The following is an 11,544-nucleotide window of genomic DNA, read 5'->3' on the forward strand; positions in this document are numbered from 1 at the left end:
TACTTTGCTGCCTTGTGTAGGAGCCCAAATGGTTATTGGACAACAATGGGCTGGAGGCCGGGCAACCATTTTCCATTCGAGAAACCCAATAAATTAGTGAACGTGTTGTTTACATTTTCTTGAGTGGGAATTCCTTTTTCTTTTTCTTTCTTTTGCCCTTGCGCTTTTTCCTTGATATGATTTAATTATAACAAATGGTTGAGATTTTGGGTGTATTTGATAAAACTGAAGTTTGAAGTCTGAATCCAATAAGTTATTGAATTGTTAAGTATTAAATTTAATATATTTGAGTGCATATCACATTTCAGTGATAAGTGAATAGCTTATCACTTAATTTTGGAAATAAGTTTTACCTAAAAAATTTAGTGCCACTTACTTAATTTAGATGTTCAATTTTTGGTTATCAAATGGTCTGAATATGTTAAGATCTGATTTTATTAAATTTAAGTGTTGAACTGGATTATCAAAAAGGGCTTTACATTTTCCCTAGCTAGTAAAAACTGAAATGTCACATATATTATATAGACCTAATGACAGGTACTCAAATTTGTAAACTATATTGTACTTTGATGCATATTACACGTAATGACTTCATTTTTGTATCTTATGTTCTCAGACTGTGCTTTATTTTGCAAATTACTAATGTATTGATTCATAAATTAGTACAACCTATCAAAATTAATTATACACTATCATCTCCAAAAACGTCATATGAAGCAAGCCATTGCAAGACAATGAGTATATTCCATATACTAGAATGAAAATTTAGAACACAATTTATTTGTCTTAATTCTGGAAATCATGGCTAGTTCCATAGATTCTATTTACTTTTAGCATTTGCATGCAGATTTATATACACGGATTTCCCAAAAAGTATCCGTTTTGCAGTTACTCTCAATTTTATAATTTTTTAATTAGCGAGAGATTTTGAATTCAAATCCTACAATCTAGTCCGTCAAATAGTGAAGCTGCAACAGACTTTTCGTTCTAAGCAAAGGCCTAATAAGCTTACGCCGTTTGGAGTGATTGGGTTAAGGCACTTCAGTAAGACGTGTGAACAACTATTTAGTCGAGGCCTATTGGGCCATTGGCGTTCAGTAAGCGATCATACATCCAATGTAACAGGCCGTATTCTTAAAACAGATTGGCGAATAGGCCCGATAGTTGGTCACAAAAAAAAAAAAAAATTTTTTTTTGGAGGGTACACTCAGTCAGAAATTGCAACTTGTTATGAGTGATAATATCTAACCAACCTAGTGTGAGGTTGGATTGAAGGGAACCAAACTATTTTTTTTTTTTGAAAAAAAAAAAAGAACCATTCTGATATCTTTAAAAGGCAAGCCAATCTAATTTCTTAAGGAAATAGCTAGAAGGTGTCTCTTCAAAAGAAGAAAAATATTTTCTACAAACTTTTTGAACAATCAATTAATTATGTAAAGGATTTCTTGGATTCAATGTAGATTTTAATACTATTTGACTAATGTCAATACTACCTCATGGAGGACAATTTCTATTTTCTTTTGGTTTATCACATGATTTTTTTTTTGGTCAGTTAGTCAATCACGTGATTATGTGACTGACAATTTGGGAAATTGGTAACTGAATGAGAAACAAAATACAAGATTATAGCACATAATATTACAACAAATGGCAAAAATAGTTTAAACTATTACTAGAATTTCCTATTTTGGGCACTAAACTTTTTATGTAGTTAAAATGATCATTTAATTAAGAAAATACTATATTTTTGTCACTCAACTAATAGAACTTATGCTTTGATTATTATTCAACTAATGAAAACATACATTTTTTAATCACAAAATATGTATTTTAATTAGTTAAATGACCATTTTGACTAAGTAAATGACCAAAAGAAAAAAATTTAAGTAGGTTATTGACGGCCATTTGCCTATTCTAAATATCCAAAAAAAAAAAAAGGAAAAAAAGGAAAGAGAAAAGGAGAAAGTCATTATTCCGCTCACAGTCACGTTTAGGTCGGCAAAACGCTGCGGCTGGAACGCTTTTTGTGCGTGACCTCACCCCTTGTATCATAGAGTTATACCTCCAACGCTGAAGAAGCCGCCTCAGGAAGAAACAAGAGGGCCTCCAACTATTTCATCATTCTTCTGTCAGTTCTGCGTCTGCATAAATATCAATCCCTGGCCTTCTTCTCCATTTCAGTCTTGCTCTGCCGCTAAGATTGTTCTAAATCCGAGCCTTCGAACATCAGGTTTGCTAGATACTGATTCGGCCCTTGTTTCTTTGACGCTTATATGTTGTTTCCTACATTTTTTCTTTTTGGATAATTTCTGATATTTTGTTGTGTACTTACAAAACCAATGGTGGCATTTAGCTATTAGTGGATGCAAATTTGTATGCTTAGGTTTGTATTAACTCGGTTTACTTTAAGAAGAGAAGGAGACGAATATAATTGATTGGTCATAAAAATTCCAGCCAGCTTTAAAAAAAAAAATTAAAAATTCCAGCTTTTGTGGAATTATGTGGTTGGTTTTTTGTGATAATTTTCATCTTCTGGTGTTTGAACAAATTGTTTTTATTGGCTTTGGGAATTGATAGCTAAATTTTGAATACTCAGTTGTTGGTCTAAAAGGGGTTAAACGTTGGTAATGTCGATAGTTTGTTGGGTTTCAGCAGTTCTGTTGCTTATACAGTGGTTGTTGTTTGTAGATATGGCGCAAGAAGCCGGTATGTTTACTGTAAATCAAACTATTGGTAGCGTTTTGTGCTGCAAATGTGGAATCTTGATGCAGCCCAATCCAGCTAATATGTGTACGAAATGCTTGCGCTCTGAGGTGGATATCACTGAAGGTCTACAGAAGCATGTGGTTATTGTTCATTGCCCCGAATGTGATAGCTATCTGCAGCCTCCTAGAACTTGGATCAAGGCTCAGTTGGAATCAAAAGAGCTGCTTACGTTTTGTGTAAAGAGGTTGAAGAATCTGAACAAGGTCCGGTTAGTACATGCTGAGTTCATCTGGACCGAGCCTCATTCCAAAAGGATCAAAGTTAAGCTGACGGTTCAGAAAGAGGTTCTAAACCGAGCGATACTTGAGCAGTCTTACGTTGTGGAGTATGTTGTACATGAACAAATGTGTGAATCTTGTACGAGGGTTCAGGCCAACCCTGATCAGTGGGTGGCTGCAGTGCAGCTACGCCAGCATGTTTCTCACAGAAGGACTTTTTTCTACCTGGAGCAGCTAATTCTTAAGCACGATGCTGCTGCACGTTGCATAAGAATTAAGCAGATGGATCAGGGGATAGATTTCTTCTTTTCCAACCGGAGTCATGCCGTGAAGTTTGTGGAATTTTTGGGTAAAGTTGCACCAGTTAGGTATCGTAATGATAAACAACTGGTTTCCCATGATCCCAAAAGCAATAATTACAATTACAAGTATACCTTCTCTGTTGAAATATGCCCGATTTGCCGTGAAGATCTGATCTGTCTCCCTCCAAAGGTTGCTGTTAGTTTGGGTAATCTTGGTCCACTCGTCATTTGCACTAAAATTAGTAACAGCATTGCTTTAATGGACCCCTTCACTCTGAGGCACTGTTTCTTGGACGCTGATCAGTATTGGAGGGCATCTTTCAAGTCTCTGCTTTCCAGCAGGCAGCTTGTAGAGTATATAGTATTAGATGTGGAGCCAGTTTCTTCTGAAGTTGTGGTTGGTGGCTCAAGGTATGTTTTAGCTGATGCACAAGTAGCTCGAGTATCAGATTTTGGGAAAAATGACACAATTTTCTCAGTGAGAACTCATCTAGGCCACCTTTTGAGCCCTGGGGACAATGCTCTTGGCTATGACTTGTATGCGGCCAATAGCAATGATATTGAACTAGACAAATACAAAGGCCTTGTCCTCCCTGAAGTTGTATTGATTAAAAAGAGCTACGAGGAGAAGCGCCAAAAGAAGCGTGGGAAGCCTCGTGCATGGAAACTTAAATCTCTTGATATGGAAGTTGATAACACAGCTAAAGGCAGAGATCATGAAGAGAAGGTGAACTCAGAGTATGAGCAGTTCCTGAGGGACCTGGAGGAAAACCCTGAGTTGAGGTTTAACATGTCATTGTACCGGAATAAGGAATACCAGCCATCAGAAATGGCATCAGTGACTGATGGGGAGGAAGTCCCATCTGTTCCATTAGAAGAGTTGCTTGCTGATCTTGAATTAAGTGACGTGGAAGTTGATGATGATGGCATGATGGAGTGAATTGTCTCCCTGAGTGAGGAGTTATTACTTGCGTGTAGAATAGAATCTTGTAATATGTTGATCTGATCTTTCCTTTCTCCAAGTTTGGGTGCTTTTTATCTTGTTAGCAGAAAATTTCCCAGTTACTAGTATTGCATAAGAAATTCCTTTTATTTGCTTTCTGTTGTTTCTCAATCCTGAGTATTGGAATTATAATTCAGCCTGAATATATAGAAGGGACTTGCCTTTGAATGTGAATTTGTCTAGAGCTCGTCAATTGCTATTGTCTATAGGTAGAAGATTTTTGTAATTGCTCTTTCTTCCTTTGCTAACACTAATGCATATTGACAGGCTCGCCTTGAAATTTGAATGGGAGGAAAGAACTATGATACTAGCTGGTGCTGGTTTAAGTTCCCTAGTTGCTTTTCATTTCAGCTTACTTGCAGGCACAGTGAATTTCTATCTGCCTAGTGATCATTCCCTCTTTGCAAGAGCACTAATATTTCTCTGCTTTTTAAGTGGTTGTGTCTAATAAACTGGCAGTTGGATAGACTTGAGAACATGATTTATTAAACTTTGCAGTTCATAGTACAAGCTTTCTGTTTTTCTTTTAATTGCACATAAAGTTATCATGAGTAAATAGCAATTAATAACACTGAATTTTGTTGTTGCTATTTCTCGAAGTTGATTTCTATTCCCTTTAGCATTCTTCATTTGCATTTCTTAGGTTTCAATGTCCATAGGTCATTATACAAGCTCTAGGATTTCAGTAGGAGGAAAAAGCAACTTAAATGGACTTGGTGCATTGGGAGATACGGGTTGGGACTGCATTGACGGTGGTATATTGTTGACTAAAACTGCCAAAAGAATTTAAGTTCTCTACTTTGCAATTGCCTTAAATTCAGCTGGATATAATATTCCGGGTACATTTCACCGTTCCTTGCTTTCGGAGAAAAAAGTGGGTTTATCTGTACTGCAACCAAGCAACTCTTCATGTCAAAGACTTCGTAATCCCTTTTGAAGAGAATACTGCTGCACTTAGCTTCGCATCCGGTGTCAAGTTTCAGGCTCTCCAAGTTGGATGGAAGGTGAAACCTCAGGAAGCTCAAGTGGCTCCTTCATTTCCATGAGTGATTGATAGTTCAAGAATTGGTGAGATTACCAAAGAACAAAAACATTTCCAAATGGCTGGAAACTAGTAGAACAATCTCAGCTGGTGCAGAATGCAGTAATGAAATCCATAGATCTTGATGGTCTTAAACCAGTTCAGATATAGGTACGGCGTCTGAAGCTATTATTAGATTCCTTGTTCTAGCTCTTCTGTACACATAATTCTAGCATTTCATGAGATTTCTTGGATTTCAGATGTTTATATGCGTGAAATACAAGAAAATAAGTGAAAATGCTGCATTTTGAATACGAGAAAATGGCCTGGCAACCATGTAATAGAGGCTGTGGCAGTGGAGTTTGATGATGCAATTTCTGTAGATTCGCCGAAAATCTCCCATCTGATCAGATAACTGTAGTCCTTAAGGGGCGTTGCTGCGCCCATGAACGATCGCTTGAAAGCATGACAACTACCTCAGACATGGTGGGCCTTCGAGAAGGTTGTGATTGAGTGCATAGCAAAGCAATTTCCAGGAGTTTCTTTACATCGTCTGTCTTGCAATCGTTAGGGTCCAAAGTCTCATCCACGAATGCCAAATGCATGTCACTCTCATACTGCTTCCATGCCTGTAATAAAAGTAAGCGATGGAAAGGTCCACGCAAAAGAATTTCTGAATGAGATGTACCTGGTTGAAGAAACAAAGTGAACTGACAGTTAGCTGTTTAACGTTGCCAAATGAAAGTTACCTGTTCAAGAAGATTGTCACGGCCTGGCTCAACTGTTTTGTAGTTGCTACTTCTGCCACTGATTGTTTCAAGAACGACAACACCAAAGCTGTAAACATCAACTTTCTCAGAAAGCTGTCCATGAATTGCATATTCTGGTGCTATGTAGCCCCTGTTGCATTAAATTCCTCATCTCAGAAAGACAACGACATAATTCGTTTATTTTTCAAACCCGCATTTATACTCTTAATGGAACAGTAAAGGGTGCAAATGACTATCTACGGGATTTCAGTTGGTGCCAGATCATGTTTCGATTAGAAGACTGGACATCTAAAATAAATGAAACTGAGACACAAATCCGAGGCCAAGAAATGCAGAGTTCCTGGACATCACTATCCGTTTCATTTGGTTTAGGGATATAAATTGTAGGATGTACAAACAACCACTGCAAAAGATACATAAAAAGGCTTCATCTTAATCAACCATGTCTCTGGTGAGCTGTTATTTTTATGAAATGAAAAGTAGGAGTGAAGTTTGACATACAAGTTACCAGAAAAGCTGCTCAGATGGCTCCGATCTTCGGGCATAAGTGCTGCCATTCCAAAATCAGAAATTTTTGGCTGAAAATAATTATCCAGTAGAATGTTGCTGGACTTAACATCTCGATGAATGAGAGAAAAATGGTATTGTTCATGCAGATAGGCAAGACACCTAGCTGTTCCAAACACAATGTCGAACCGTTGCTTCCAATTAAGATATCCTCTTTTATCACCTGTGAACAGTTAAAAAAAAGAAGAAGAAGAAGAAAGAAAGTTTAATACACGTATTCATTGTCACATTCAGAGATATATCAGGAAAACTAACCCATATATTGCATTATACTTCACTCAAGCACGTATGCAAATGATGAAACCCAAACAAGATTTAGATAAAGAAGCAAAATGCTAAAGGAATTGTAATGGTAGATTAAAACCCTGATAGGAAGTATGATGAAGCGATTCTCTTGATTATTAAAACTTCCTTGCTAGTTGCTTTATTTGTCTCTCTGTTTTCTAAGGTTGCATTCTGATGTAGCAGGGCAAAACTGGGTTCTTAAGGTAGATATATGAACTTTATGCGATAACTTCTGCTCATCATTCTTTGAACTGAGCTTGCTTTCAATCAAGCTCTCTGTACTGATATCTACTAGCTCCTTCCGAATCTTCTGATAGTGTCACAGAAAAGTATTTGGTCGAGCTCATATCAATCAATCGTGTCATCATCTTTAAAAATGCAGAGTTAAGATTTACCATATAAGAATTTATCCAGGCTTCCATTCGCCATGTATTCGTACACAAGGAGTAGCTCTGCTCCTTTTGTAGAGCATCCAAGTAAGCGAATGAGATTTCGGTGATGAACATTACCAATAACTCTGATTTCACTTTCAACCTCTTCCTTTGGTCTACTAGCAGTTGCTTTTAGCTTCTTGACAGCAACTATATTTCCATTATTCAGAGTACCCTGAAGTGTAATGAAGACAAAAATAGGAAAATATCTACATTGAACCACTGGCAGTGAAGCAAGCAATTAAATTTTATAAAAATTGCTAAGAAGATGAAGTAACTTTGAAATATGGAACAAGTCAAGGGAAGCGACCATGGTGGTAAAAGCAATCTCTTCTGAAGAAGATCATCATAATTGATAATGGTCTATTGAATTCTTTATTACCGGTTAAAAAGAAGCTGCATACATTACTATACCTTGAAAACCTCTCCAAAACCTCCTCCTCCAAGCTTGCATTCCTTGCTAAAATCTCTTGTTGCAGTTTTCAGAACTTTAAAATCATAAGCTACAGGACCCTGCAGTTCAGTTGCACCGAATATGTTACCTGGTGGATAAGGTAATATATCAAATTATTACCTTACGGTTAACACAAGATTAAGGGAAAAAAATGATGTTGAAATGCCAAAAATCTTGTTAGCAACTTCTTATCTAAAGCAGTGCAAGGACTGATATGAAAACGAGTAATTCATAAAGGAACAGAGGGAAGAATGCTGTTCTAGACCTGGTGGTTCAGTCTACATTGGCTATCTTGCAAATAGAACCAAAATACCTTTTTGAGGCGCCTCTGGCTTTCTGTGCAACCGACACCATAGAATAAAAGCAAGTGCAATAATAATAAGAAGGCCACCACCTGCGGCAGCCACTCCAATGATAATAACTTTCTTCTTGCTTAAACCTCCTGCAAGAATGCAAATTTACATGTCACCAATTAGAGGGAGTTTTTTAAGTTGAGATAAAAGCTGTGCTACAGCATCTCCGGGAGGAATACGTGCAAGGGATGAACCAAAAGCCTATTTATGTCAGAATGTCTCCCTGTCTGAAGTAAGCAGATGAGTATGATTATACAATGGAATTAGCATTTCAATAAATAGTAAGAAGAGGACATACAAGTCCCTGTTTTCATCAAAAGGTTGTTTGTGAAGACGGTAAGAGCAGAGAAAGTTCGATCAAGAATTTGCAAGTAAATGGCATATTCTTCAGTACACCAAAAGATAATACTATGAAAAGGTAATTAGCTGTATAAATGTATCCTCAAGGACGTATGTTAGGGAGATAAGATATCTTACGTCCTCGTAGAAAGGGCGTGATATCGATTGTCTGGTTATCAGGGAAAAATGAAGTCTCTGAATACCTAAGAAAGCAGGCGACATCAACAGCCCTTCCATCTGCATTGGGTAAACAGCCCTGTATATTGTTAAATGCCACAGTCAAGCAATCTTCACAACCACTTTGGCTGATTGTTTCAGCACATTGTGCCACCCCATAAACTGTGCGACCACCTGGACTCACTTCCCTCTTAGATGCCGCAAAGTAACCAGTAATCCTAGGCGTTGCAAGTTGAAGATCCTTCAACAGGGCTTGTGCCTGTGCTCCAAATTCATTTTCTCGAGATCCAGTCTGAGTGCTGCATATCTCCACATTTCCTGGAAGTGTACTCTGATCATAGAAGGTGTTGCTCTCGTACCTTGCAAAACAAGAAAGTTTCCAAATATTCAGCTGATGCACATTGAGATCTGACAGTGAAAGCCTCCATTTCCTCCAAAAAACATATAACAAAATCACCAACCAAATTGAGTCTGTTTCTGTTTGTCCTATCCTCACGTACAAATACAATCTCTCTAGTTCTTTTCTTCCAACTTTTCCCCTTTTAAAAAGATTAAACAGGACTACCTGAGGAAGCAGCCATCATACACAACACGACCGCCATTTGCATCTTTGCATTTCACAGCCTTGGCCACTGCAGCATCAAAACAGGAAACACAATCAGCTGTGGAGAGGTAGTTTCTGCACTGAACCATGGCATAAACGGGGTCAGGTGACCTGGACTGCTGTGCCGTAGCAAAGTGCTTGTTTTGCAGGGATAACTGGTTCCTGAGATCATTAAAGGTGGCATTTCGATTGTTATGGAAGTCCCTAAAATTTGTAGCATTGTACTGACTGCATCCTCTGTTTAGCAAATTGGTTTGTGGGTCTGAAATTACTGGTTTCAGGATTGATGCAACAATGACAATGATCAGCACTCCCAAGTTCCAAAAGGTTGTCCCCATGGTTGTGCTGATCTTTTTGCAGTCTGCAGACTTGAGGATCAATTTGCCATGGTTGCCAAGCTGATGGTGGGATGGTGTGGAATTCAGGAAAGGGAAAAATGAGATGGTCAAAGCTAATCGCATTATGGCAACAACCAAAAGAACGGAGCAGGCTCCTGCTCCTCTCCATTGAATCCGGAGAATCAGAGAGAACTTCTCACCATTACATTATTATTCTCTCTCCACTACATCTTAATTTTAACAAATGCCTCGATTGTTCACGCAAATTACAATTTCATAAAACGAATGGTTGTAAATTCAATGGAAGATAGGGGTATGATTTATATGATCAAAGGATCAGGTGTGCCATTAATATTTTCCATATATATTTCATATATCAAAATCATGCACAATGTATTCCAGTAATCATCGTAATTGTACACAAAAGTTGGAACTAGATTGTCTGAATTTTGCCATTTGATTAGATGACAAATACATTGTTGAGAAAAAAAAAGATTCTTTTCGGGCATGGAGCGAAAACTGAATTCATGTAAGACCATTGTAGGGAAAAGTAATGATAGGTCAACGAGTTTTATCAAAATTAAAAGTATTCCCCTAAAAATTTTTAAATCTCAATAGCCACCTTAGTAATTGTCAACATTCAATATATTCGGAGAGTTATTATTTACGTTTAGAAAAGTTTAAATGGTTTTCTTCTCTAGTGAGCCTGTTCTTTCTAGGTCAACATCAATTATCAGTTGATTCTACTTGATTGTTTTGAAGATAGTAAGTTGCTGCTTGAATCTTTGATGTGATCTAATAAGTTTTGACATGATGGACTTGAGTTATTGCGAACCAAAAAAGAACATATAAACAAAAAGCTACTTGCATATGAAACGTTGAAACTACTCTTGTTTAATGGAGAACAGCCATAGTTATGGCAGTGAAATCTATTAAACTGTCAGACTATAACTTCTGATGTTTTGACAGTGTATATAAATGTCAACTAGTATATTCTCCCATGGAAACGATGTTGCTGTGATTTTAATCACAAATGGTGGAACATGCCTGCAACTCCAGTGCTCTAACTACTAGTAGTGTTCGAGTACTAAGAAATTACATTCCTCTCTGAATATCTAGTCTTCGCAATCAGCTTCTTGTCTGTTCCAAATCATATACACTTCAACAGAACAGTAAAAAGTATGAATGTGTTTCTTATGACCAATTCTTTGGTGACTGAATGCTTTGGAAAATTAAGTTGGAAAACAGGAAGAAGACGATATCTATCATAGAATTACATCAAGGAGAGTGCCATTGACACCAGTACCATTCCCATTAGCAGTTAGCTCCGCACTTTCTCGAGTAGGCAAAGAAAAATAGTTCGTGGTGCTCCTTGTGGACGCAGAATTTCTAACAGGAAACATGGCATAGACAGGATGCAAGGACCTTGCCTACTATCCTGTAGCAAAATGTTAGGTATCGGTTATATACTTCATTTTGCTGTGCAAAGGTTGCCGTAGGATTGTTAATGAGGATCAGAAGTTATGAACTGTTATACTGGTTGCATTTACTATTTTAGCAGGTAGATCAATGGAAGGTCACTTGTCAGGAATCTATCCATACCTCTACCATTTCAATTGGTAGGCTATACATTTCTCAATTTCCCACTACCAAGGACCAAAAACACGTATTAGAAAGCAACAGGGAAGCGACAAGATAAAGACATGCGATGTGCTAATCTGAGAATTTGTTTGGTCATTACTATATTAGGCTCTGAGTGAAACTACCCAAAACAAATGGCAGGTAGAGCTCGGGAGAAATGTAAGATTACAATGGAAAGTATGTCAAGAGAAGAGAGAAGTGAAACAGAACTCAAAATGTGAAATGGTCGGAGAACTGCTTAACTAAATCACTAGCACTAGCAACCAGATACGACG

General features: G+C 37.5%; 2 protein-coding genes across 2 annotated transcripts; one reads left to right on the forward strand and one right to left on the reverse strand.

Annotated features, from left to right (window-relative positions):
* Window positions 1-1,988: 1,988 nt before the first annotated feature.
* On the forward strand, window positions 1,989-4,463 carry LOC113699234 (uncharacterized). Its single transcript, XM_027219443.2, has 2 exons — window positions 1,989-2,230; window positions 2,689-4,463. The coding sequence occupies exon 2, from the start codon at window positions 2,691-2,693 to the stop codon at window positions 4,224-4,226; it is 1,536 nt and encodes a 511-aa protein (XP_027075244.1). The 5' UTR covers window positions 1,989-2,230; window positions 2,689-2,690; the 3' UTR covers window positions 4,227-4,463.
* Window positions 4,464-5,590: 1,127 nt separating this feature from the next.
* Window positions 5,591-9,751, reverse strand: LOC113699495 (cysteine-rich receptor-like protein kinase 2). Its single transcript, XM_027219864.2, has 8 exons — window positions 9,252-9,751; window positions 8,648-9,045; window positions 8,131-8,259; window positions 7,778-7,905; window positions 7,328-7,538; window positions 6,582-6,810; window positions 6,060-6,210; window positions 5,591-5,939 (listed from the first exon to the last, which is right to left on the reverse strand). The coding sequence occupies exons 1-8, from the start codon at window positions 9,749-9,751 to the stop codon at window positions 5,718-5,720; spliced, it is 1,968 nt and encodes a 655-aa protein (XP_027075665.1). The 3' UTR covers window positions 5,591-5,717.
* Window positions 9,752-11,544: the final 1,793 nt, after the last annotated feature.

Source organism: Coffea arabica, chromosome 7c (assembly GCF_036785885.1).
Source record: "Coffea arabica cultivar ET-39 chromosome 7c, Coffea Arabica ET-39 HiFi, whole genome shotgun sequence".
Classification (NCBI taxonomy): Eukaryota; Viridiplantae; Streptophyta; class Magnoliopsida; order Gentianales; family Rubiaceae; genus Coffea; species Coffea arabica.